Source organism: Tetrao urogallus, assembly GCF_951394365.1.
Source record: "Tetrao urogallus genome assembly, chromosome: 2".
NCBI lineage: Eukaryota > Metazoa > Chordata > Aves > Galliformes > Phasianidae > Tetrao > Tetrao urogallus.
In genome coordinates this window covers 89,923,740-89,951,309 of record NC_136814.1, presented here as the reverse complement: position 1 = coordinate 89,951,309, position 27,570 = coordinate 89,923,740, and the positions used below count along the sequence as shown (strand labels likewise).

At 39.2% G+C, this 27,570-nt stretch overlaps 1 protein-coding gene across 1 annotated transcript in view; it reads left to right on the top strand.

The window, feature by feature from the left end:
- DLGAP2 (DLG associated protein 2) overlaps positions 1-27,570 on the top strand; it is a gene marked incomplete at its 3' end in the record, with an annotated part of 367,470 nt that overhangs the window by 276,777 nt on the left and 63,123 nt on the right. Inside the window, exons 5-6 of the mRNA XM_079532930.1 lie at positions 4,907-5,976; positions 23,288-23,499. Coding sequence (XP_079389056.1) covers positions 4,975-5,976; positions 23,288-23,499 — 1,214 coding nt within the window. The 5' untranslated portion in view covers positions 4,907-4,974. The remainder of the gene's footprint in view (positions 1-4,906; positions 5,977-23,287; positions 23,500-27,570) is intronic.

Here is a 27,570-nt window from a genome sequence, read left to right as displayed (position 1 = left end):
GTGACCAGGCCCTGAAGACAGGGAAATTAACATGTGCTTGGAATATGAGAGCAGCTGTTTTAGCATCAGAAAGTACAGAAGAATAACCAGGAAAAAAAAAAAAAAAAAGCAGAAAAGTACAGAGCGTACCAGAGAGAGAACTGCAGTAGATAGGAAAGGATGCAGGAGTCCTTGTGTCTGTCAAGGTTAAATGTTGACTTATATCAGTGCAGTAGGTTCTGGAAATACGAACTTTTAAAGAGACTTTGAGGATTGTTGAATCACCAGATTCTCCCTGATTTACCAGTCTGATTTACCAGTCTAGGTCCCACATAGTCTTTGTGTTGGCCAAATATCCACTGAAGACAGTAAAAGATTCCATTTAGCTTTGAAAGAAGCTAAAAAAGGAAGGCATTGCTGTACCCACCTGTATTGTCTTTCTGATTCCATTCATCTGTCCACATGGGGTTATATTTGCTTGTTCTTCTGTTTCTCATCAGTAATTTGCTTCTGACATTGGCACTTTCTCTAAGAGACTAGATATTAGTACTCTCAATTACTTTGATATTTTTAGACTATTACTGGATTAGCTATTTTTTTTATACAAAATTTTATGATCTTAACTTTCTCTTTAAACATTTCAGGAGGAAAAAAAACAAAAAACAAAAAACAACATGAATATCATGGTGTTTCAAGTTTTTGTAAATCAGCTGAGCTGTGGGCATTGACCATAGGCACATTTCTAGCCCCCTCCAAATGCTTCAAAAGCATGTTAACTTAATTGAATTTCAAGCTAGCACATTTTTCTTTGTATTTCTGGCAGGCTAAGAGCTAGCACATGGTCAATTACACTCTGGTCTGCTATCATACAGTAATTCGATCAGCAATAGCTCAACTGTTTCATTGAGCCCTGAAACAGACCTTCCAAAAATCTTGAATGAATAGTGCAAAGCAAGGGTGCCTTGACAAATATGTCTATAATAAGACAAAATTTCTGAAAATTTTGTGATAGCTTATAAGAAAAAGTAGTGGTGCCTTTGACATTGAACAGGTTCCCGAGCAGAATCCAAATTTAGAAGATACACATGTAAAGTAATTTGGAACTTTATTCAGTATCAGCTACTTCATCACTGACATCGATGACTCATCTATGACATCGATGCTCAAGTGCACCCTCAGCAAGATTTCCGGTGACAACAAACTGAATGGTGCAGTTGACACATTAGAAAGAAGGGATGCCATCCAGAGAGGTCAACAAACTTGAAAGGTGAGCCCATGTGAACCTAATGAGGTTCAACATAGCAAAATGCAAGGTTTTGCACTTGGGCTGGAGAAATCACCAATATGTATACAGACTAGGAGAAGAACTGCTTGAGAGCAGCCCTGCAGAGAAGGACCTGGGGGCTGAAAAACTTATCACAAGCCAGCAGTGTGTGGTTGCAGCTCAGAAAGCAAACAGTATCCTGGGCTCCATCAGAAGAGGGGTGGTCAGCAGGGACAGGCAGGTGATTGTACCCCTCTACTTTGTTCTCTTGAGACCCTATCTGGAGTACTGCGTCCAGGCCTGGAGCCCCCAGTACAGGAAAGATGTAGAGTTGCTGATGAGGGTCCAGAGGAAGGTCACAAAGATGATCAGGGTGCTGGAGCACCTCTCCTACAAAGACAGGCTGAGGGAGCTGGACTTGTTCAGCCTGGAGAAAAGAAGGCTGCAAGGAGACCTCATTGCAGTCCTACAGTATTTAAAAGGGGGTTATAAACAGGAGGGAAATCAACTTTTTACAAGGGTAGACAATGACAGGACAAAGGGGGAATGGTTTTAAGCTCAAAGAGGGAAGGTTTAGATGACTGGATGCCAGGGAAAGTTCTTTACAGAGAAAGTGGTGAGGTGCTGGAACAGGCTGCCCGGAGAGGTTGTGGGTGCTCCATCCCTGGAGGTGTTCAAGACTAGGTTGGATGGGGCCCTGGGCAGCCTGGTCTATACCAGATCTGGAGGTCGGTGGCCCTGCCTGTGGCAGGGGTTTAGAACTTATGATCCTTGGGGACCCTTCCAACTCAAACCATTCTATGATATTCTCCCTGGCAGATTAAAATGGGAAAATTACTTTTAGAAAATGCCCCTTTTTTATTTCAGTTTTTAATTACTTTGATTATGCTTATTAAATACCTATAGCAGTTTTTAGCTGCTGTGTTTAAAAAAAAAAAAAAAAAAAAAAAGAAAGCACCAGAAATTGCCTGAGGCATATACAATGACATAATTACATGTCTATAAAAGCAACATACAGAAAAATGTATTTTTTCTATAGTTAATTACACTGAGCTTGAATGATAGGAAGCCATGAAGAATCAAAAAGGTGCTGTTACATTGCCTACTGCAGGCCAGCAAATCAGGCTATCTCATATTATATATATATAAGGATATATCAGGATGAAAATGTTGAAGCTTTCTGAGCTGTGTCATATGGTGTACGAAGCCAAAAGAAATCACCAAGAACTGGCAGTTCTGTTCCACGGAACATGTTTAAATGAGATCCTTCTTGTTGGCTCTTTTTTTTCTTTTGCATTCTTTCTTTTTTTGTTATTCTCTTCAGGCTTTTTGGTGGTTTTTTTTTGTTTGTTTGTTTGTTTTGTTTTGAAATGCATTGGCAATTCGTAGTGCAGGAGTTACCTTCTTTCACAGATGTTCAAGATATTAATTAAAAGTCTTTGGGAGGCTTTTTGCTGTTGTGTCTCAGATTGATGGACAAGTTTCCTTCCACCTCCCTTTGACTCATACGACTATGAAATGAAAACTAGCAAATCCACGGCCCTTTTGGAAAACATTGCTTCTGTTCCACTTCCCTTTCCTGCAAAAAGAGAACAGTGAGAAGAGTGCCTTCTGTGTCTCATGAGATTGTAAGAACTAATGCAGTAATTTCTGCCAAGTGCTTTGGAACCCCTTTACAAGAAGCACAGTCTAAGTTCAACATGTGAACCGCTATTATTCCCTTGATAATGTTTGGTAATATGTTGGGTTAAGTACCATTAATTACAATGCTACTTACGTGGCTTAATCTCCATATACTGTTATAATTTACTGCTCTGTCTATATATAGCTGAACTTTTAATTGGATAATCAAAATTATTTTATTTCCTTCTTGTAACTTCATTTATGAGGGAAATTATAAGCTAAAGAGTACAACAGATTGAGTAATGAACAGTAATAAATTTTTATTTTAATGTGAAAAGCCAAAAAAAAAATTAAAAATAAAAGGTTATAATAACAAAATAGAAGCAGAAAAGGATATATACACACAAGTATCAGTTTCATGCCATGATAAAAACTAGAGGTAACTTTAGGACGCAAGACCATCTTTGATTTGATTTGATCTCTGGCAGTGCTGCACCCCAGATGAATATTTTATTGTCTATTAGTTTAATTCTACATTAATTTTAAAACATGATGTGGAGCTCTATTGAAGTTAAGATGTAATAAAATTAACTAAGCATCTACTACTATAGGAAATTTAGAGCATTGGGTTATAAGATTGCTGATGCTAAAGACTTGCAACAAGTTACTTTCTCTATTGAAGGTATTACAACATTTATTAATTGGAAAAAGGCAGATATTAATTGGTTTCAGGACAATATGCAGGTATTGAGTTTTCACCAGCAGTGGGAATACAATTTTGACATAGACGCCTCTCAAAGTGCTCTGCTTACTGTGATATCTCTAGGAGGCTGACGTTCAGTGTCAGGTTATGTTGCTATATGTAATAAGTGCGTATTGTCTGGCTTCCATTTTGGACCAGGCCTTCAGTTTCTTTGTATCAGGCACTTGTGCAAGTTGACTTAGAATTTTTAGAGCATATTTGCAGAAAGACTGTGCTAAATGGGTTGTAAGCGTAAACACTTATGTATCTATCTGATCCTGTGAAGAACTGTCATGAATCCTATATCTTTATCTGATTTTGAATTATTGTTTAAATAAGCTGAAATTGAAGAAGGCAACTGATTTTTTTGTTTGTTTGTAGCATTTGACAGCTGCAAGAAATTGCATGAAAGAAAAAAATATCAAAGGCTTGAGTATCAAAATCTTCACTTACAAGCTACGTTTATTGAGTAATCATGCTTGTTTAATAACCACAGCTTAAAGCACATGACCCATAGGAACAAATAATTGTGTATAATAACCTGTAGCTTCTACCTAACAATATTTGTTCTATCTGGAATTACGTAGAGTTTTAGAATAAATATTTAGTAATTTGGACATCAGAGGAAAAAATGGCCTAATAGAGAAGATAGTATGTATACGGAAGTAATGGTAACAGATCTGGACCAGTGATAACAGATGTTCCAATAGTATGAAATGCTTATTCGTAACACATTTAATGATACAAAAATTAAGCTTGATTTCAGCATGTTCATATTCTTCTTCTTTGCGCTTTTTCTTTGTGTTTATGAACAGTGAAATTGAGATCCTGAAGATGAGATTCATTTAAGAAAATGAAATTGAGTGTAATAAGAAAATGACTTTATCTTTAGATTGAGATATCCAACTGAGAAACCCCAGAAATAGAAACGAGACCCGTGTAGTTTAAATGACTAGCCACAAAGCGTGACATATGAATTCCAAATATCAAATAATAAACCGAACACTTGAATGTATCTGTTAAATGTATTTGAGAAAATTTGCATAATGAATAACTTCATAAAATTGTAGAGCTGCTGGCAGACAATTTTGCAAACAGGAAGGAAGCTGCATTTACCTCATAAATTGCTTGCAGTGAATAATGTTAATGTTTTAAAATGATGAATGAAATTTCCTGAACAATGGAACTTTCCATCCAGTTTATAGAGAAAAATAGTTTAGTTTTTCAGTATGCTTGGATTTTCCAGGTTAATCCTTTAATCAGGCAGATAACATGGGTTCTCTGTGTTTTCCTGACAGACCAGCAGTACTCATGGTCGCCTTCTCACCACTTCAATGAAGAAAGATATTCTCCTGCTTCGAGGAATATGAAAGGATTATCTGGCAGTCGCAACCAACCACAGTTATGTTCAGCTCATACTTGTGGCTTAGCATCCCCTGAAGATTGTGAACACACCCACGACCATATTCACCATGGGCAGGAACCAAGGCAATCGTATCTTCTCAGCCCCACGGAGAGTTGCCCGATGGACCACCATCGTTGCTCGCCACGCAGCTCCATTCATTCTGAATGCATGATGATGCCCATGGTAATGGGCGATCACATGTCAAGTAGCACTTTCCCCAGAATGCACTACAGCTCACATTACGACACAAGAGACGACTGCGCCATGTCTCACGGTAACCCTAAGATTAACCGCATTCCTGCAAACCTTTTGGACCAGTTTGAAAAACAACTTCCTCTTCACCGGGATGGGTTTCATACTTTACAGTACCAGAGGACCTCAACAGCTGCAGAACAACGCAGTGAGAGCCCAGGAAGAATACGCCATCTCGTTCATTCAGTCCAGAAACTTTTTACTAAATCTCATTCTCTGGAAGGATCATCCAAGGGCAATGTCAATGGAACAAAGGGAGACAGTCGAGGGGACGATCATCATCATGGGCACCATTCCAAGCATAGCAAAAGGAGTAAAAGTAAGGAGCGAAAACCAGAAACCAAGCATAAATCTGGAATGAGCAGTTGGTGGAGCTCTGATGACAATTTGGACAGTGATAGCACTTATCGAACCCCTAGTGTGGTAAATAGGCACCATGCAGATCATATATCCCATTGCTACCCTGAGGCGCTCCAGGGACATTTTGGGGATCTGTCATTGAAGACTTCCAAAAGTAACAATGACGTGAAATGTTCAGCTTGTGAAGGGCTAGCAATGACCCCTGATAGTAAATATATGAAAAGGAGTTCTTGGTCCACACTTACAGTAAGTCAGGCTAAAGAAGCTTATCGCAAATCATCACTGAACTTAGATAAGCCTCTGGTTCATCAGGAAATCAAACCTTCCTTGAGGCCATGCCATTACCTTCAGGTAAGAAGATTTTCTTAACATTTGTAATGGGAAAAGCAACACAGATGACGCATAGTTGTGAAAATGCAGAAGTCATGTGTATATCTCTCTGATGATCATCTGTGTCTCACCTAATGCAAATGTTCCATTACAGTGAGAAAACTCTTGCTTTATTCTTTTTCTGTAGGGAATAGACTAAATAAATAAATACAGGAGATGTGATATAAATTAGTTTAAGATCAGGAAATTTGTTGCAATCTTCAGAGTTCGTGCTGCACATCCCAATTAAAATCCATAGCTCAGACTGAAAAAGAGGCAGTTCTCCCAGCAGTCTGGAGCTAGAAATAATGTGTCAAGTACAACTGTAAATGAGTGATTTTAAAAGCAGGTGGTGTGGAATCCTATTTTTGTGTTAATTTATTCCTTTCGCCAGGTTGTTTAAGTAACAAGAGAATACATTTACTGGCATACTCAATTGCTTTGTCTTGATGATGATTACTCACAAAGTTCCTTTTAGTGACTGGGTCAATCAAAATCATATTGAGCTGAGCTTCTTTTGAAATCATACTATAAGCTATCCTTGTTAATAATTACAGGAATACCTTGAGAAGATAGGTGTTTCAGTCCTAGTACTCAGACTATTTGTGATGTTCCCCACTCTTGTTTTCTCTAGCAGCTCTCACTTTCTCCTAGATTTAAACTCTTAATGTGTTGCTTGCTGCCATTTGCTGCCTCAGAATCATGCAGATGTAACCATTTATGATGCTGCACAATGATCTGAATCCTGAATTGATAAGGGTTTAAAAAATAGTTCCAAAATATTTCTTTTTGGACATTTACACCACTTACATGGTGTAGGTACAGCAAAGTGCCATGAAAGTATGATTAGCACCTCAGGGCATACAGAGAACTGCAGTGGGAGCTGTGCAGAACGAGGGAGCAGCTGGGGGGGAACTTCTTTAGCTGTCATTGCCACTGGAAAAAACACATTATACAAATATTCCCCTTGGTAGATTTACCAAGTACAGCCTGCAAAGCCAAAGTTGTTCCGAGTATCTTCTTTTTAATTTCTTTTTAATGAACTTTCTCCAGAATTTAACTGGTTCTCACATTAACACGGGCAAATCTTCACTCCAGATTTATGTATTTAGAGATCTCCAGTTCCTATGGGCTCTGCAAAAGCCAACAGACACAGACTGCTGCCTACTTCTGTGAGGAACTCTCTTCCCTCTGAGCAATAGGGGACCAATCTTACTGAGTCACACTTGAAGGGACAGATCTTTTCAAATACGTATGCAGCCATCCAGGATCAATCTTCCTACTTAAAGAGGGAAAGTTTGTCATCGAAGAGAAAGGAAAATAAATAAGTTGCAACCCTCATAACATTTCAATGCAAATTGATTCCCATTAAGGCTGACAGCTGTGATATTGTTTCATATCCAAGTCCAGTTCTCATGCACGTAAAATGACCTGCGCTGCCCTGGAAGTTTTAAACCAGTTCAATGAGCCAGAACTGGAAGCGTATCTTGTACAGAGACCTCCACTTCTGTCTGTGTTATAAAACCAAGGATGTGGATCTTACATTATGAAGAAATGTAGATTTTGCTGGCTTTTTCCTTAGTGTGATATCCTTATATTCTTATTCTTATATTCTTATATTCTTATATCCTTATATTCCTTATTCCACTCATAGAACTCTACATCTTCTGCATCTTTGTTGGGTTTCTTGATTTCCTTTTCATCATGTTTCAAGTCAAACAATTATGTGATTTTATGTTTCCTTGTTTGTTTGGTTGGTTTTTTTATTATTTCACTCTTACAACACAATTTCTCCTTGCAGAAGCCACTATTTTTTACGTGAACCCTGCCCTTATTTCCATCCTTTATCAGCATCCTCAAGTGAATGTGAAACACAGAGCCCAAACATTAACTTCATTGCTACTAAGCTTTGGGTCAAGCCCAGTGGCAGGCCTAGGGAACAGGAAAATATTTTTTTTACTTTTTTTTTTTTCCAGAAGTCTTTGTTTTATGCTTTTGATGAATCAGGGATAACTGCTAGAAAGAAGTTTCATCCAGCAATTAGAAAGGTTCATCAACTGATAGGTCCATCCAATTTAAAATCTGGGAGATATGAATTTAGATTTTTGCTATACCAGAGACTTCCTCTATGATCTTTGGCTTTAAGCTTCTTTTAAAATGGGATACTAACCATTCTGTAATTCACAGAGATGTTATAGTGTCAATCTGTCTAGACTTAAAGGCTCAGTTACTACAATAAACAATTTATAGCTGTGTCCAAAGCAATAATACAAGGAATTATATGTCATGAATTTTCACTGTGAAATTTTCAATTAAAATATATGTTTGTAGAATCTGCATTCAGTGCGTTGATATCTTTCAGATTGATTGGCTTGCTTATTCACTAGCCCAAGATCAGCAAACAAATGAAGGGACCCCATTCTGTCAGTGTCCTAGCTAAATGCAAGGGTTTGAAACTTCTCTGTTAAAGGATGCTGCACTGTCACAATGTAATCATTAAGACCAGGGATATAAATCCCATCATTAGCTCTGCCGTGAACTTTCTCTCTGACCCAGGAAATGTAATTTGTTAATCAGCACAGATTTCAATGAATCTGTCTGCAAAACCAGGGAAGGATATTTAACTTTTCTTACAGCAGTGAAAGAAGCATCAGTAAATAATGACTGGATGAAAACAATCACCAGGTTGAGAAATTGAGGAAGGTAGAGAAAGGTCTCAGGATCCCTAGCCAGAAGAGTTTCCTACAGCGCTCCACAATATCTGGAAATGAGAATGTTCTAGGGATTATGAAGTTCATTGTGCAGCAGTGGTTTCCCTGAGGTACATAAGTGTGCAGTTAAGCATGAAGCCCCCAGGTATTTGTTAGATCCTTGTGTTTATAGAATTACAGCACATATCATTAAAAGATGTTTCTCCTTAGTGATGCCAACTGGATCTGAGTCATTTTTCTATCCAGTGGTCTTAGTTTTTCTTTCAATATCATCAATGAAATATTACTGCTTGTGTTTTACACTGGAGAATTTTGGCAAACATTGTCTTTAGCTGGAAGTGCACGGCGTTTTCTTAGACCTGTACTTGAAACCACCTTCTGTCTGTCTTGCTCTGAGCTTCCATTTTCTCTTCCATAGTAATTACTGAGTTGTAATTTCCTTAAAACCAAACCTTCAAAGGATTAACAAGGGAAATTGCTTTCTAAGAAGTGAGCTTCTATCGTATTCACAGGTGATTAAAAACAGGAGAAAAGAGGTGATAAAAGCATCTGTGTATTATATGCTTGAGTCATGTCCTAGACCAGAAAGGAGGCATTTCTTTAACCTGTTAAAGTTCCAAGCTAGCCTTTGGCTCTCTCGTAGGGCTTCTCACATTCCTGCTCTCCCACACACCTTGCAGCTGGAGGGTTCCTGCTCAGGCAGTGTTCAAGTCAGGGGTGGTTCGTATGATCATATATATGGTCATACTGTTCTCCATGCCACCTTGACCATTTACCTTATTTCAGCATGGCTGGAATTGCCCTAAAATGGCCAGTTTCAGAGAACAAAATTAGTAGGCATAAAGCTGTATGAAGTTGATTGTTGTTGTGATCTAAAACTTTTCATTACCAGACCAGATTTGTATCACTCCTGATACCATGCAGACTGGAGAAGGGAGCAGGGAGGAGTGGGAGTACCTTTGAGCTCCAGCTAGCTATTAAACCACCTTAGCTGTAAAGTGAACCCAGACCACTAGCTCGCACAGCAGTCAGTTCAAGAGCAGAGAGCAGTCATTTTGTAACTGAATACTGATAGCATTTATTAAAATCTTGTGAATGATTAGCAAGTTTTACTTATAGGCCTTCAATTTCAGTTTCTAATGCAGACAAACTGAGCTACAAATGCATTTTTGTGCACCAAACGTTTCTGTCATCTCTCTCCATAGGCAGAATAATCCATGGAGATCACACACATATTTTAAGTGTACTTTTGTGTAGCTTTAACTGTAGTGGCTGTTACTGCTCTCCATATCATTTTAATTTTAATGTAAAATATGTAAAGAAAAAAGATAAATGAATTTTGAGAGTTCTTTTATCTTCATTGGTTGGTTTTGCTAATTAGGTTCAACGCATGCATAGTGCAATGATGGATTAATTTTAACTTGACATGAGTGAGAAGCAAAGATTTTCAACAGGAAGAAAAAAAAAAGTGTATGAACTAGATAGCTGTACAAAACTTATGAATACAGAAGTGTGCCTCATAGTTTCCAGGGCTGAAATACCTGTGAGTGTTAGTTAAAGAAAACTGATTCCTACAGTAAAGCCAAAACACAGCCAAAAGCATAGCAGTTACCATCTCTGAAGTTCTGGAGCACGGAGCTGCCTGTTCCTGATTAATATTCCTCCCTCAGCCATTCAGCAGCCTGTGAAGCAGCAAGCAATCAAGGTAAACATACCACAAGGTACAGTGAATGAGTCAGCAGTGAAAAAGAAAATAGCATGTTGTTCTAAAAATGGCTTCAGCCCACTCCTGTCTTCCTACTGCATTTAAGAACGAGCGTCATCCATTACAGCACTGGCACTGCTAAGCTTGTGGGTAATAATGTCAGCTGTGTACTCCACAGAATGAAAGAGAAACTCAAGAGTTGGTCTCTTAAAAAAGAAAAAGGGAAAGAAAAAAAACACAGCGGTTTCAACAAGGCTCTTTGCTGGTTTAAACTATACTTGTATGGAGAAGAGTTTTGAGGACAAGCCAATGGAGTAATAGGCATTAAGCTCTCAGTTGCATTTTTCCACGAACTCGTCTGTGGACAAGGCATAGTCCCACAAACTCAATTGCTGCCCTGGAAAGGCACGTGCTGCACTGCATTCCTCCCCTGGTGTGCGAGGATGGGTTTGAACCCAAAGACATTTGTCAGCACTTCATTTTTGAAATGCTGAGAAATGAGATTGTGTCTGTTGGCCCAACATAACACCCATATATGAGCTACAAAAATGACATCCAGTATTCCACCAGCCAAAGCTAGCAGACTTTTGGTACTACTGTCTGAGCCAGTATCACCCATGCTGCCTTCACTACGATTTATGACCAAATTAACTGGGCTGTTTCCACAGCAGAAAAGGCTTGTGTGGATTGCAAGGCAGCCTGCATCTTCAGCCAGCATGGACATGTGCTGAGCTGTTTGCCTATCTACAGCCCAGTACAGTCCTACAGGGACATCTCATCTAACACAGTGCCTTCCCAAAGCAGGGATGGAGTGGGCTGCATTGCCCTCTCCCTAAGCAGGCAAAAAAAACAACCAATATCATTCTATCAATGATGCTGTAAAGCTCTGACTAAGCCGTTGTCTTAGACTACTGATGTCTTAAATTACCTTAGTAATCAGTGATATAACAGTGCACTTGCCTTCATGTCTGCGTACTAGGAAGCTCATACTGACTTCAATGGATTGCTGAAGCTTCTTTTTTCTGAACAGGAATAGAAAGATCTCAGAGTTAGTATTTGTTAGCAGAAAACAAAGCCCTTCTACTGCAGAAGCATCAAGGCTGGGAGCAGAAAAGGGAGGCCGTGATCCCACTGCCCTTTAATCAGGCAGAATTGTCCTCATTTAAAATGTTAGTACTATGTGCTGCCAAATTGTTTTTTGACATTAACCTCAGCAAAGCTGAAGGCTGACCTTTGCAGTTGTTACCCAAAGGTGTCGCTGGAGAAATTTCCAGTCAGAAGTTAATATTTTATACACCTGGGCCAGTCACATCTGTCAAATGAGAGTGCAAGCTTGGGGCCATGCTGACTGCACGCCCTCCTGTGCTACTGGCAGCTGCCTTGGGCACACCTGGCTCCTCTGCTGTACAGCCAGCATGTGTTTTCTTGCAAGAAGGTAATGGCCCAAAAATAGTGAAGCATTCATAAATATTATTTTGATTTTTTTTTTTCCACCTGGTGCTGTTCTTATAGCTGTGTTGGTTTTTTTTCAAGTGCAGTTGCATGTGTTTAAATGGCTGAAGGTGCATGTGGACAAGGTCCCTGCTAGGAGAAGTGATCTTTTTGAAAGTGTGCAGATAACTAAGCATCACCTAGTAGCTAGACAAAATGAAGTCACTCATTTCACTCTGTGCTCTAAATAATTGCAGTCATTTGGAGTTAACTGTACAAAACACTTCTTAGTTATAATGAGAAAAATGTATGAAAGGCATGTTTTATATAGTCTTTAAAATTATTTATGTTTTAAAGACATTTAAAGATGCTTTTTTTCCACTAGTTCTATTATAACCAATAGGAAAAAAAATAAAAACTATAATTTTCTGTTTAGATTTTAAAAATGCACTTTTTAATACAGATTTATAGGTCAGGCCTGAGGATGCTGCCTTTTAGGTTCTTCCTGCATGTCAACATTTGTAGTTACTCTGCAACGTCTGCAGTCTGATTTTGGAGATGCCATGTGTTTTAAGTATGTGGGGAGCACCTCTCTTTTCCTTTATGGACCTTTTTTTTCTCACTCTGTACTTCACTGACAATGAGTGATGTATGGATTTTGCCCACAGGTAATGATAATGCTCTGAACATGAGACAGCAGTATACCCAGGTGGCCAAGAAGGCCAATGGCATCCTGGCTTGCATCAGGAGCAGGGCAGTGATTGTCCACCTGTACTCAGCTCTGGTGAGGCTGCACCTCGAGTACTGTGTCCAGTTTTGGGCCCCTCACTGCAAGAAAGACATTGAGGCCCTGGAACGGGTTCAAAGAAGGGCAACAAAGCTGGTGAGGGGTCTGGAACACAGGGCTTATGAGGAGCAGCTGAAGGAGCTGGGAATGTTCAGTCTGAGAAGAGGAGGCTCAGGGGAGACCTCATTGCTCTCTGTAACTACCTGAAGGGAGGCTGTAGTGAACTGGGGGTCAGCTTGTTCTCTCGTGCAACTGGTGATAGGACTAGAGGGAATGGCTTCAAGCTGCACCAGGGGAGATTTAGGCTGGAAGTTAGAAAATGCTACTTCTCTGAATGGGTGGTCAGGCACTGGAATGGGCTGCTCAGGGAGGTGGTGGAGTCACCAATCCTGGAGGTGTTCAAGGAATGTTTAGACATTGTGTTGATGGATATGGTTTAGTGAGAACTATTGGTGATAGGTGGATGGTTGGACTGGATGATCTTGTAGGTCTTTTCCAACCTTAGTGTTTCTGTGATTCTGTGATAAGGTAACAAATCAACTCTGAATTTCCCTTTGTATCTACAGTGGTAAAGCTAAAGACATTTGCAGCAGGATCTGTAGGTGATTTTTACTGGTAGGTCATGCAGTATAGAGATACTGCATTGAGTGGACTGATTATACTTTCTTCTTCTGACTGGGGCTGGAAAAGGACACAGTAGGAACATGAACATCACACAGTGGTCGTCTTGTCTCCCACACCTTCACTGGTCATAAAAAATTATGCAAATATCAATGTTTGTGTCACCAACTCTAATGCATAAGTTTCCAAAGTAGCAGAAAATCAGACCTCTCTTTTCTCAGAGCCCCTTAGGTGCAATGAATGTACTGTATGGCTCCACCTGTACACCCTTCCAGGCCTCTTCTGCTTTAAGCAGTAGCTAAAAGGTAGCTTCCCAACGGGGGACTTCTGTTTCTCTCACTTCTACCTCACATTCATAGAGAAGATACAGCAGGAATCGTACAAATTAGGCATTACCATACATATAAGTTTTGCATTTGTACACATGTTTTTTACATGCATATCCATGTTGTTTGGACTTCTCAGTCCAGATAAAAGGAAAAGGCAGAATTTACCCAGGATAGAAGAAATATCCATGTGCAGTCCTGCATCTCTCAGGGGAGCTTAGCTTCCAGTCAGTTTTTCCTCAGCTCTGCTTAATGTCTGACAAAATTGAAACAACAAAATAGAAGACCTTTTAATTCTTCTTCCTGGCGCCTGTGATCTTTAAAGCACATGGAGAACAAATAATATGCCAGTCCATAATTCTACCATGCTGTAGTTTTGTATATTACTCAGCTGAAATGCTGTATCATTCTTTTACCTCCCAAATACTCACAACTGTTATTTACAATTTACTTTATTAATTGTCATAAATTCAACTCTGAGTTTTTTCCTTTTCTGTAATTTTTCTTCACTGTACTGTGCAGATAGCTGGCTCCATCTACTCTGCAGATATATTTCAATTAACTCAGTCTACTTTTCCCAAAAGCATCTATCAGCAAAATTTGTAGTTAGTTTCAGTTGCTGTAGTTCTATGGACCTTCTCTACTGCCTTGTTTGTAGGTGTATTCCTGACTCCCTTTCATCTGCAATGAATGATGAGCTGCAGTTCAGTGTAGGTCTTTCAGCAATGTGATGCTTAGTTTTATTGACTTGAGCAGAATTTGCATTGTAGTTCAATTAATTAAATTCAAGGAGAAAGGTGTAAACGAAAAGGCAGCAATGAGCTGGCCCAACAAGACAAGGAGAAAAAAAAACACCCTTGAGGTTGAGACTATGGTAAATTAACTGGCAGAAATGCTGCATTTTTTTTTCAGAAGCATGAGAAGTTCCAAGTTTCTGTCTTTGGTGCTTCTGTGGCTTGTGCATTATTGAAACACTTGCTCCCTTAGATTGCATCCATACTAACAAAATCACCATCAGCAACTCTGCTGATGACACCAAGTTATGTAGTGCAGTCCACACCCCAGAGGGATGGGATGCCATCCAGAGGTGGTGAGGCATTGGAGCAGGTTGCCCAGAGAGGTGGTGGATGCCCCATCTCTGGAAACACTCAAGGTCAGGCTAGATGGGGCTGTAAGCAACCTGCTGTAACTATAGGTGCTCTGAGCACCCTGATCTAGCTGCAGATATCCCTGTTCACTGAAGCAGGCTTGGACCAGATGACCTTTAAAACTTCCAACAATCTAACTACTATACTGAATAGTATTCGGAAAAGTTTCTTGGCACTACACCCTGATTCTCTATGCTGTTTTGTTATTTGGCTTCTCAGGCACTGTTTTGATCCCAGCCAGCTAGAATTTCCCTAAACGGCTCCTGGGTACAGATCAGGACATACTGCAGATCAGAGACTGTTCTCAGAAGACACACTGCTTTGGAGGCGCAGATTGCAAAGCCGTATGGATGTGGGGTGCTGCAGGCTGGTTTGGCCTCCACATAAGACAGTGAATCTTCACCATAAAGCAGTCATCATGCCATTTTTACCCTCTCTAGTACTGATGACTGTGCAGCACCTCACCAGTTCAGATAAAAAATTAATTATTCTTGTTAGGGTTATTTTCCAACCAACACTCTAAATCACTTTACAACTACTGGGTTTGCTAGAAAAGCTGAATATTGGTTAAGGAAAACCTGTTCAGTCTACACTGATGGTAGTATATTTTTCATCAGCTTAGGCTGGCCATGAAGCAGCATCCTGAGTCAATTACGAAAGGAAACACATAGTTGAGCAGAACCTAACGTGCTTGGTTGAATTCATACTGTTTTTATGTCTTGGATTAACAGGCTGTCCCTGTGTTCTCATTTAAGCACAACCAAAGCTCTCCCTTCAGTTCAATCTTATGTTGTATTTATGATATCAGTGAGCTCCAGGCTTAGCAAGGAAAAGTCAGAGTGAGGACAAACTCACTGCTGACATCTGACTGCACCTTGGTTCACTGTGCCAGCATGGTGCATATCCAGAAGATCCCAGAGGGAACCAGCAATGTATCATGGAATTTGTGGAGCATAATATTTGCAGCTAGCTGAATGGCAAGTCTGCTTTGTACAAGCGCAGTATGTCATGAGGTGGGCATTTGCCACACATTGCTCTGAGCAATATAAACAAAGCCAGTCTGTCCTCACAAGCATGAGCATGAGCAGTGCACAGATTAACCTAATGAGGTTCAACCAATCCAAGTGCCAGGTCTTGCACCTGGGTTGAGGCAACAGTATGCATACAAGCTGGGGGATGAAAGGATTGAGTGCAGCCTTTCCAAAAAAGGCCTGGGGGTTCTGGTGAATGACAAGCTGGATGTGAGCCAACAGTGTGCCGTCACAACCCAGAAAGCCAACTGTAGCCTGGGCTGCACATAAAGAAGCATGGCCAGCAGGGCAAGGGAGGTTATCCTGCACCTCTACTCTGTGCTGATGAGGCCTCATATGGAGAACTGCATCCAGATCTGGAGCCCTCAGTCCAGAGGGGGGGGCATAAAACTGATCCAAGGGATGGAACTCCTCTCCTGTGAGGACAGGCTGAAAGAGCTGAGGCTGTTCGGCCTGGAGAAGACTCCCAGGTGTCCTGATAGCAGCCTTTCAGTATTTTAATGGGAACTATGAGAAGTAAGGGGCTGGGCTCTTTACGAGGGTCTGTTGTGATAGAACAAGGGGAAATGATTTCAAGCTTAAAGACGGTAGAATTAGGTTGGACGTAAAGAAAACGTCTTTTACAGTGAGGGTGGTGAGGCACTGGAACAAGTTGCCCAGTGATGTGGTTGATGCTCCATCCCTGGAGACTTTCAAGGTGAAGCTGGATCAAGCCCTGGGAACCTATCTAGATGTGGTGTCCCTGTTAATTGCAGGGGAGTTGGGCTTGATGACCTTTGAACACTAAGGATTCAATGATTTAACCATCCTTGGGTTACAAATTACAGCATTGCTGCTGGAAAACCAATCAGGAAACCTATTGCTGGTTCACTTTGTTTGTTTGTTTGTTGTAAGTATTATTTTAATGAAAGGAACTCTGTTTTCTAGAAAGTAAAAAAGTGGTGAGCAAACAATCCCGATTACACTGGATGTAAATCTTCTCATCAAGGAGAGGAACTTTGAGTGGGATTGCCTGTGAAAAACTAAAATCAGGCAGTAAAGAACACTGGCACTGTTGTTTCTATTTGAAAACTTTCCAGCTGGAATATTATATTTATGTTTTGTGATGTGCATGAGTGTTGAGAGTCCATCGATTCTCAGATTCCTGATTTCAAGATTTGTTGTTTGCAAGCCATTGTAAAGCCTACATTGTTTAGTATCTATGTGATGTTCTTCATCTTCCTGTCATACTATGGTTATTCATATCAAAGTATAGGGAGAATTGCAGGTAAGACAAAGACAGCTTGCATTCTCAGATTAGGTTCTGCCTTGATCCTGATGTTGATTGACTTAGTGGAGAACGCTGAAAGAACTCTCTGTACTTTTGAGTTGTCAAGACATTCAGGGAATAGGGGGTGGCATGTGAAAATTAAAGCTAATTAAGAGGATTGGCATTGTTAGTGGTGAGGAGGAGTCCCTGACATATTTTGTAGAGATTTTTGAATGGCTTCATTGTATAGTTCATACTCATTGAAAAATGAATCAGCACATTTTAAAAAACAAAATGCAGGAAACATAGATTAAAATGTGTTCTGAGAATGGTGTTGAGACGCAAGCATAAGGTTAGCTACTGAGAAAACAAAGCTTTATTTTTAGATAATGTGCTCAACACCCTGTAAAAACCAGTAGTGTTTAGCATCCACAGCCAGTAGAATGTCATTAATTTCAGAAGAAAATTCTAGTAATTAGTCACTGTTCCTTCTTCTGTTAAGTTTTTAAAAACATAGAGCCAACTCCCAACTCTCATTATAATACCAAGAAAATTCCTACCATGCTAAGAACATTTCAATCTGCCTTGCAAGATTTTCATCTGTTTCACCTATTTACAGCTGTGCACAGAGATTGTTCTTCTAAGGCTTCTCAAAGAAGACTTCACTTGAGAAAAAAATCTACCTACATTTCAGATATTGTCCTTTTTTTTTTTTTTTTGGTCATCTTGACCAGACAGAGAAAGCATAAAATTACAATTACGTATCAATTACGTACTGTTTCCTATCTTACCCTTCTTTCTATCATCTGTAGTCTAATTTCATGCACAGACAGCTTCTAGTAAAATGTGAAATATATATTACTGAAATAAGATTTAGGTCAAAATGAATATTTCAGTGCATTTTACATCTGCATGCTAATTAAATTTCACAGGACTCCTCTGAGGTAGGTAATTCTCATTTTAACCTTTCAGTATGAGAAATAAGAAGAAGTGATAGTCAGCTTCCTCAGCTGAAGCCATATATTTAGAAGTGTTTCATTTTAGATAATAAAATGGTATGCCATATTTTAAGCAGATCAGCAATTCAGTGGTGGAACACCTTTAAAACTCTTGGCACTGGGACCAAATGCTACAGAAGTGCCTGTAACACCAGGGGCAGATCTATTTTGACAGGCCAGTGGCAGTTGCTGGTTTGACTTCTTTAGCAAAATCCTAAACTAAGATCATTGAATTAACAGTAGTCAGATTCCAGAAGAATGAATAATTAATTGATTCTTCCAGTTTTGACATCAGTGTTTTTTAAATGCAAGGTTGAGTATTTTGACTGCCAACACTAGTACCTGAATGGGAGCCTAGATTTCCCATCTATAGTTAGATATAAGGAAACATTTTTCTACCATAAGCATGATTAAACATGGGAACAAGTTGCCTGGAGAGATTTTGGAGTCTCCATTCTTAGCAAAACCCATCTGGACTGTGTGCTGTACCTGACACTGCCTTGACAAGGAGGCTGGATTGGAGACCTCTGAGGACCCTTCTAACATCAGCAATTCCATGATTCCAGAACTTTAGTGAATTCATTCTTGTTTTCTGCATAGATGTACTTCTGTTTACATATAGAGAATGTACGCAATTTGAGAATTGGGGAAGACCTACTGCAGAAGCCCAATTAGGGGTCTGAAGGCAAGCCTCCTTCAGCCCTGTTCTTCTGATCAATGTAATCTAAGCAAAAGTAAGACACACCGACACAAAGGACTTCAGAAAAAACAAAAGGGTGAAAGCTTTTCTTCTAGATCAGGGAAATGTAAAAAACTGTACTCTAGAACACTCAAATTCACACTGTTAAGATCTCTGTTCTGTTTCTACCTTGAGAGATTTGGGCTCCAAACCACATTTTCCCAGTTCCCCAGCTTAGAAGGCATTTCTAAGGCAGCTTAGAATTAGGGCATTTCTTTTTTTCTTCAAATTATCCACAATGTAATGCTAAAACTCTTGTGCATAAAGTTCATGTGAGCGTTTGGCTCAGGACTATAACTTAGGTTCCTTTTTACAAGGTAATTGCCTGGGTCATGATTGCTGCAACACACTTTCTTATACACAAAATCCTCTTCTACTGAACCTTTTCTAGTAATTCTGAGCATTTTACGGGAAGAAAAAAAGTTTGAATTTAATTTTCAGAAGATGGGTTCTAAACGGGAAACGACAAAAGGACCTTTCTGCTGCCTGTAACTGGATACAATGAACACTATAAAGAGGAAAGAGTTTAGATTTTTCTTCATACTCTGACTTCCGATTGACTAACTAAAGGGACCTTTTGATTCCTTTTGGACACTGTTATAAAGAAGCTAATTCTCCAAGACACTTTTTCTGGCAAATTCGGGCTCCTACCTAAGGTTCTGGAGTTCACTTCTAGGATCTGCTGCATAAAATGTAATAAGGTAAGTTTTAAGTACCAGATTCTGGACCTCAGTAACAAACCTGAGATAAACAGTGAATGAAAATCAGAATGATTAAATCCATTTTCTGTACATCCTTTTGCTCCTCGTAGCAACAATGTATTTAATTGGTGTAAGAAACTCATGATTTTCTGCAGTATTTATAATGAAATCAGCAGCCAGTGGCAAAAATAAAGGAAAAGATCTGGACCTTGTCAGCTCGTTGTTCTTACAAAAGGAAATTCACATGGTAATATGCAGTCTAACTCCTCTGTGGGTAAAAACTGCATACACAAGAATTCATGTTAACATCTAGAACAGAAGGAAGACTTTTTTTTTCAACGTTATAAATATCAGCACTCATTGCTATATGCAAGTAGATAATTAGGGTAATTATTCCCAATTAGCAGCTGCAAACCCTGCAGATGGGAATTTCAGGGGCTGGTAACCATTGTAAGAAAGTATTTCTGCATGCTGTAAGGCACTTTCATATTTCGGAAAATACACATATAATGACCCTCACATTTGCTGTAAAACATTGTTGTTAATACTTCAGTACAAAGAAAACTCTTTCCTGTACTATTTCCTGTACTATTATAGTACTACTTGTCTTTAAAGCTACGGTGCAGCCTGAGACTGCCTGGATTTTTCTGAATATTTAACCCATCAGTTAAAGTCATTAATGAACCAGTTCTGGCCAAACTGGGGCTCAGATTTTGCTTCTTTTCTTGCACTGTGAGGACAAATCAATGTCAATGGCCCTTAATTGTTTCTGAAGACAGCAGATGGACTCCAGATGTTTTCATAGGCTGGGTATGAAATCTGAGAGAACATGCAGTGAAACTTCCTTGCCAGGCTTCAGAACTCCTGTGCTTGTTGGATTCTGTTCCTTTGTATGGCACAACAGTAAAAAAAAAAAAAATGCATACCTATTTTAATTGTATGTAATGCTTCTATTTCAATAACAGGTTTGTGTGATAGTCAGCTGGTTATTATGGTTATAACGGGATTCATGGTGTGTGTGTGTGTGTGTGCAGCATCACAAGCACAAATAGAGTAGGGATTCTTCAGTTCTTTCTTTGGAATTCATTTAAGTTACGAACTCAGAAAGTATAAGAAACGTAATTAGCAATAACAGTAAGACGTGACTCTAATATTTGTTTTTTATAAAGCTTTTTAATGTGAAAAATCAGTCATTCCTCTCTTTTAAAATAAGCTTTCACTTTCAAGCACCACAACTAAGCCTGTATTTATTCCTTTATCCTTATCCTATCCTTATCTGTATACCTTGTTCATCTGGATGTCCATTAAAACCTTTTTCAGGATTTGGAACTTTTTTTTAGCTTTGCTGACGTATAAGTAATAGAGAGCTTTTAAAAGTGAGAGCCTGTTTATATGATATCCATTAATATTTCATAGTATCATTTTTTAATTCTGATTTTTACATTAAACTGTACTGCCAGCTGTGGATAATAATGCTTAAAAATATTTATACTGAATATATTAGGGGACTAACTCCTACAAGTACTACTACACGTAAATACCTCTTAATTTTCACAGAATCCCCAAAGTCTTTCCTCCAACATACTTATAGTGTTAGGTTTTAGAAAGGAAATGAAGAGGATGTATCACATTTAGAGGCTTCAAGTTTGGACAGAAATTTTCATGCTATTCATCCAACCACCATCCAAAGCTGAATAATAATTAAAGTTTCACAGAATCTTAGACTTAAGCTTTGTTTTTTTGTATGATCTAGCCATAATTCATTTAGATTCATGTTCCATCTTGTTACTTCATATAGGAATATAACTCGTAATTTATTTCTTTGATATTTGATAATGCCCTCTAACATTCTCTGCTCATTGTGGTCTGATTCATCTTTCTCACTGACCATATTATCAGTATCTCTTTCTCTCCTGTGCTTGTTTCTTTAATATCTCTATCTTTACTTGTTCACCCTCTTTTTTAAAATTTCATTTCCTCCCTAATCCCTTTTTGGGACTCAAAGCACTACTCCAGTTCACCTGTTGTGTGGCTGATTCATATATCTTGAAAGGCAGCGAAGATGACAGGGGATCATGTTAGTTCTTTAAATCTGAACTCCAATCCTGCAGAAATCAATGGGAACATTTACTGAGCTCCACAGTGAACTCTGTCTTTAGGTCTGAAAAATATTTGACTTGAAAGTCTTTATTTGGCATCTTGCTTTGCAGAAACTCCTTAATATATGTTTTACTTGAAGTTCTGATTTATAGTGTGTTGGGAAATAATGCCATTCTACTTTGTAATATATAGGAAGTCATTGTGCTTATAAAGGATTTGATGCTGCCAAGTGCATCAGCCCTGGTCCACCAAAGTGTTCTGCTGCATCTTTCTTTTTAACTGTAAATCATTATAATGGATTTCAGTGAGTCGCTTATATTATTTAAGTAAATCACAGACCTCTGGAGATTATTGAGTCCAACCCCCCTGCTAAAACAGGTTCCTCAAAGTAGGTTGCACAGGAAAGAGACTGTTTTGAAGGGTTTTGAACATCTCCAAAAAAGGAGCCTCCAATGAGCTTGTCCATTGCTCTGTGACCTTCAAAGTAAAGAAGTTATTCCTCATGTACTCATAGACCTTCTTCTGTTCCATACTGTACCAATTGTTCCTTGTCACTGATCTGGGTACTGCTGAGAAGAGTCCCATTCACTTACCTTTAGATATTTATAAGCATTGGTAAGATTCTCTCTCAGCATTGTCATCTCCAGGTAGAACAGTTCCAGATCTCTCAGCTTTTTCTCATATGAAAGATGCTTCAGACCCCTCATCATCTTTGTGGCACTCCACTGGACTCTCTCTAGAAGTTCCCTGTCTTTCTTGAACTGAGGAGCCCAGAACTGTTCACAGTATTCTAAATGTGGCCTCACCAGGGCAGAGTAGAGGGGGAGGATCACCTCCTTTGACCTGTTGGCCACGCTCTTTTCAATGCACCCCAGGATCCCGTTGGCCTTTTTGGCATCAAGGGCACACTGCTGGCTCATGGCCAACCTGTTGTCCATCAGGACACCCAGGTCCTTCTCTGCAGAGCTCCCTTCCAGCAGGTCAGCCCGTAACCTGTGAGCCCATAACCATGCTTGCTGAGCTTATATGCAAGTCTTTAAACAAGGCTGGTTTCACTGGAAATTGAAAATACTATTCCTATTCAGTTCTCTGACAGTTTGCAGTATAGACACATCTATATTCTGACCACTAGAATTACTTTTTGGAAAACCACCCCAACTGTATGAAAGCAACTCCAGCTTCTATGTATTATTAGTAACTTGCTGCATTCCTGATATGTTACAATCTCTATGAAGTATTTAGCAGTTGCTAAATTAAAAAACAAAAACAAAAATCCACATATGCTTTTTTTTTTCTTTTTCAGAAGTTTGTCCTTAATCAAAATAGTGCCCATTTATGCATAAATCGTGGCTTAGCTTAATTTAAAGACCTCAGTGAGTGAGTTTTCTGTCTTTGACATACGATCAGCTAACTGTTTATCAGCTGCCAATCTGCATGCAAACTTTTAAGAGGTCAAGATTTCCTGTAATTTACAGCATATGTACATGTAGACCTTGCAACAAAGCTCTCAAGCAATGACTTGATTGTTTCTGAGGTTCTAACATTTATAAAATTAAGATTTCCCATCCTGATATTGAAAGTAAGTTCCCAAATCATTTGTGACCCTTAGAAATTTTTTTCTAAGTGATTTTTTTTCTGAAGAAAAAAAAATCACGACTTTTCTGTATAAAATGGAAACTGGAAAGAAGTATTTAAGTATATGAAAACAATGCATGTTTTGCATTTGTGTTTGATGGTCTCTATTAGGTACCTCAGGATGAATGGGGAGGATACCCTGCCGGTGGGAAAGATGAAGAGATTCCTTGCAGAAGAATGAGAAGCGGGAGCTATATTAAGGCTATGGGAGATGAGGAAAGTGGAGACTCTGATACTAGCCCCAAGACATCACCAAAATTAGCAGTTCGACCCGAGTCATTATTAAAATCCATTGGACAAAGACCATTGGGAGATCATCAAAAGTAAGTTTTACTACACCATGTTATAACCCTTCCTGAAAATTTCCAGTTTTATCCAGAGTAGATTATTTTTCTTTGTGTCTCATTGATAGGGATCGTTCTTCGTAGGAAAAGATTATACTGTAGGTAAAGCTAACTTTGTCTTACTTAGTTTTAAATTAGCTACAGTTTCTCTTGATTAGCGGATGAAAAACTGCTGTCTTCCTCCATTTGTGTAATGAAGGTATTACTTAAGAAAGAGTTTACTGTATTTACTGAAGGAAATATATCCATCTTCATATGAGATCTTTAAAAATTTTTCTTTTTAGGAGGACAATTTTATAATTCTTCAGGATTTTTTGGTGGTTTTTTTTTTTTCTGAAATAGAAAATACACTATTCTGTAAGAGCTATAATAAGAAGCAAATGATTGTGATAAGTTTGGTACCTTAAATCTTCTCAGTACAGTGCTTTCTTTATGTGTCAGATATATTGTATAATACTCATTTAACACTTTGTAGATGCTTTGGTTTGACTGCTTTTTTGTTATTAATTGTTTTATTGTTGGTGTTTTGTTTTGCATTGTTCTGTGTTTTTTTTCTTCATTCATTGCATCTTTAATACAACCTATTAAATAACTAATGCAATTTTTAAAACTTTAGGAAAACATGCAGTTGTATGTTAATGTTTATATTCTCTTCAACCTTTCAATGTATCATTTTAAATAAACTGTAATTCTTCTTTAGAACACAACTGGAAAGTGGTAGCCACATTTGCAGTGTGCTTCTATTTATGTGGCTGAGTGTTTCTCACAGCTCAGAAAGTTGATCTTTTTGCCTGGAAGAAATACATAAAAAGAAGAAATGAAGAGTGAAACCTTTGATTGCTGTTTATTGTTCTCTTGATAATACCATGCACAGTATAGCATAATGACTCATCCTTTCATAAAATAAAATGAAACAAAACAGAAACCTTAGGCAAAAAAAAAAAAACTTTTGGCTTAATTAGATTGAATTATTTAGCTTGCAATCTAGAAGAAAAGCACCAGCTTCCTCTGCTACTGAAAGGAACAGTGGTTTTGTACAATTTCTTATGCAATTCTATAGCTTCTATTCAAATGCATACAGAACAGTGTACTATGAGATGCTGTAAGACTTCTGAGATACTGTGAAGTGAGACTGCTCTGATAAAATTCATTCAGAACAACTTATGGCATCACAAAGAATGCAAAAGGCCTGTGTTTAGGCAACTGAGCCAAATCTGAATGTGCATCTGAAGGATTTGCTAGCATAGCAGCTCCAATGGTAGGACCATTGGCTTTTTATCTAAATACTGCTGTCAGACCTGTACCTGGTTGATTTCCAAACATCAAAATGTAAGATCTTAAAGGTAGTGGTTGGAATCAACATTCAAATATATATATTTATATCCTTAGTTGTTGTGTCTGGGCTGGATTTTGAGGTTGAGGCACACTGGCTATAGTGACTGGTTTAGTCAGGGTTTCTCTAGGTCTCTGGGAAGCAAAGAGAGTGGTCATGCGTCAGGGGGTGAGTAGAGGTTGTTCAGGGTAAGGAGCCCATAATTTCTCAGCAATGGCAGAGGCTTATTTTGTGAATTCCTCTGTCCTGGGTTTTCTTGTAAATGACTGTGAAAGCTGTGGGTCCTGCAAAGGGTCAGAGTGATAAATAAGGGAGATCTAAATTCCAGAGTTTGCCAAAAGTGACCCTTCTGAAGGCAGTGGGCAAAGGGGAGGTAGTCAGCTTTCACACATTGACAAGCTGTATTTCTGCTAGTAAATTAAACAGTGCCAGAGCAGAGGTCTGAGCACTGAAATCTGACCACACGGGCTGACCTGGTTTTAGAGAGGTCTCCCTCGGGTTTGTCATTTGGGCCTATGAGCACTTCCTCAGACACTGCTGGGACTTGGTCTGGGTGGTAGTATGGGCCCAGGATCATTCCCAAAAGGCAGTTTGGATGCAGCCATCCTATTTTGATGGGTAAAAGAGTATAGCAATGGGGTTATGGCCAGGCAGTGCCAGTTGGCTTCAAGGCTAGAGAACAGGCGTGGTAATTGTTAATGTATTTGTACAGACATAGCAACTGAGTCTGAGGAGAGCAGGCAGGACTACACCAGTTAGATCCCAAAGTGTCAGGGAGCACCAGTGTCATCTGTTGACTAAAGGGGAAAGCCAAGTTTCTATCAGAGCTTAACTCTGCTTTCTTGACTCTGCCTTATCATGTGCTTGCCAACTATTGACAAAATAATCCTTATGCTGCTTTAAAAGTTGCTCCCCTTGTAAGAGAGATACTGCATTGTTATACAGGTTATCCTGTCAGATTTAACTTTCGTGAGGTGACAGGGACAAAGGATCTGCTAGATCAGTGGGTAATTTGTCAGTGAGTAGCTGGATTATGGGATCCAGCTGCAGATGAACTGGAGATGTAGGCATGCTGTCACGGATGAAGGTACATGGAAAACTGCTCAAAACATTGTTGATTAAAACCCCAGTGCAATGCAGATGCAGTGTAGTTAGGTTGACAGCAGTGCATGTTCCTGGCCCCCAAAGATTTAATGGCATAGAAACCATTAACTGCAGTAGGAAAAGGATAGTTTTTGTGATACTGTGAAGTACTACTCGGGATCTGCTGACAATTTGTCATAACGCTGCGCTAGAAATAACTGAGAATCTGATCTGTTGCTCATGTATCTTTTAAATCCTCATTTTTGCTTTAAACTGAGGGACAGTACCTTGAATCTGCCAGCCTGCCATGTTGAGTTTTTCCTGTGTGACCTTCAGACAGAAATGTCACAACTATCCTCATTCTTGAATGTCTGTCTTGCAAAAACCTGCAAATTCCAACAGCCCTTGACATTATGCAGTACTTTGGGCAAGCAGGCAGACAGAAAATTTCTTGTTTCACAGAAATATCGATGAAATAATGATCCAAAACCTGGGATTTCACCAAAAGCCATCTCCTCCCAGTTCTTCCCTGTCACTCTGTCAGTGCGGGTCCCTGTAAAGTCAGTCAGATTGCTATGAAGGGCATATCAAGGGGTGATGGTCATGGAGCCTTCCTCCCTCCTCCCACATGGTTCAGTAATCCTCCTTGCATGCTGAGTGCCCTTTGTACTGCTGATCTCACTGCTGAGCCAAAAGTGAAGGTTTTGAACAGCTTTCTTGCATGTATAGCTGGACTAAATAACGTGACTGGCATGTCTTATGAGAAATTACATAATTCAAGATGTCAGCTGCATTAGCTTGCTTTTTAGCTTGCTTATAGGATGGAGGGAGCTAATGCACAGAAATAAAATGGGGCTTTTAGTCTCAGTCCTTTGCTTGAATGGACAGGATAGCTCAGAACTGAAATCTGGAAGAGCACCAGTAAACCTGCAATATGAATACTGATAGTTTCATTGCTATAAAAACATGCTTTTGCTTCAATAGGAGGGTTTCATAAGAATGCACCTAGTTTTTTTATCACTATACTGAATAGGCTAAAATGGAAACTGGACAAGTTTTCACTTAACCTTAAACATAATGTTGCTGTGTGTGCATGTTTCTCCTCTGAGTTGTATCAGGCATCTTTGAAAGGAATTATTTCTTATTTAAATTCCATTTATATTTTGACCAAAGTAAGCCCCTGTTTTGTTGGTTCGTGTTGCTCAAAGATTGAGAAAATCAAACATTAAAAATTCATGAACACTGAAAATGCATATTTGTATCTGAGTAAATAATTTTATGTAACAACATAACAAGCAGGTAAACATAACTGATTTAATATGACCATTAACATTCTGAGATCATTTATTTTAAGTAGCTCTTGGAAAGAAGCATGTTTTAGTCCAAGTGGAAATGAAAAAGAAGTTGAGGGTCTGCCCTCCTCCTTTCCACACAGACGGTAGTTGCAGGGCTTGCACCCAAACAGTGCCGTCTGATCATCGCCACTATCAAACCATTGGCACAGCCAGCATCATCCCAGCCTGCCTGCAGCCCAGCACCAGGCTAGCTGCTAGGCAGCACCCAGGCATGTTGCATGGACTCACCCTGCTGGATGCAATCACCCTCAATGCAGGATAAGAAAGTTTAATCATGTG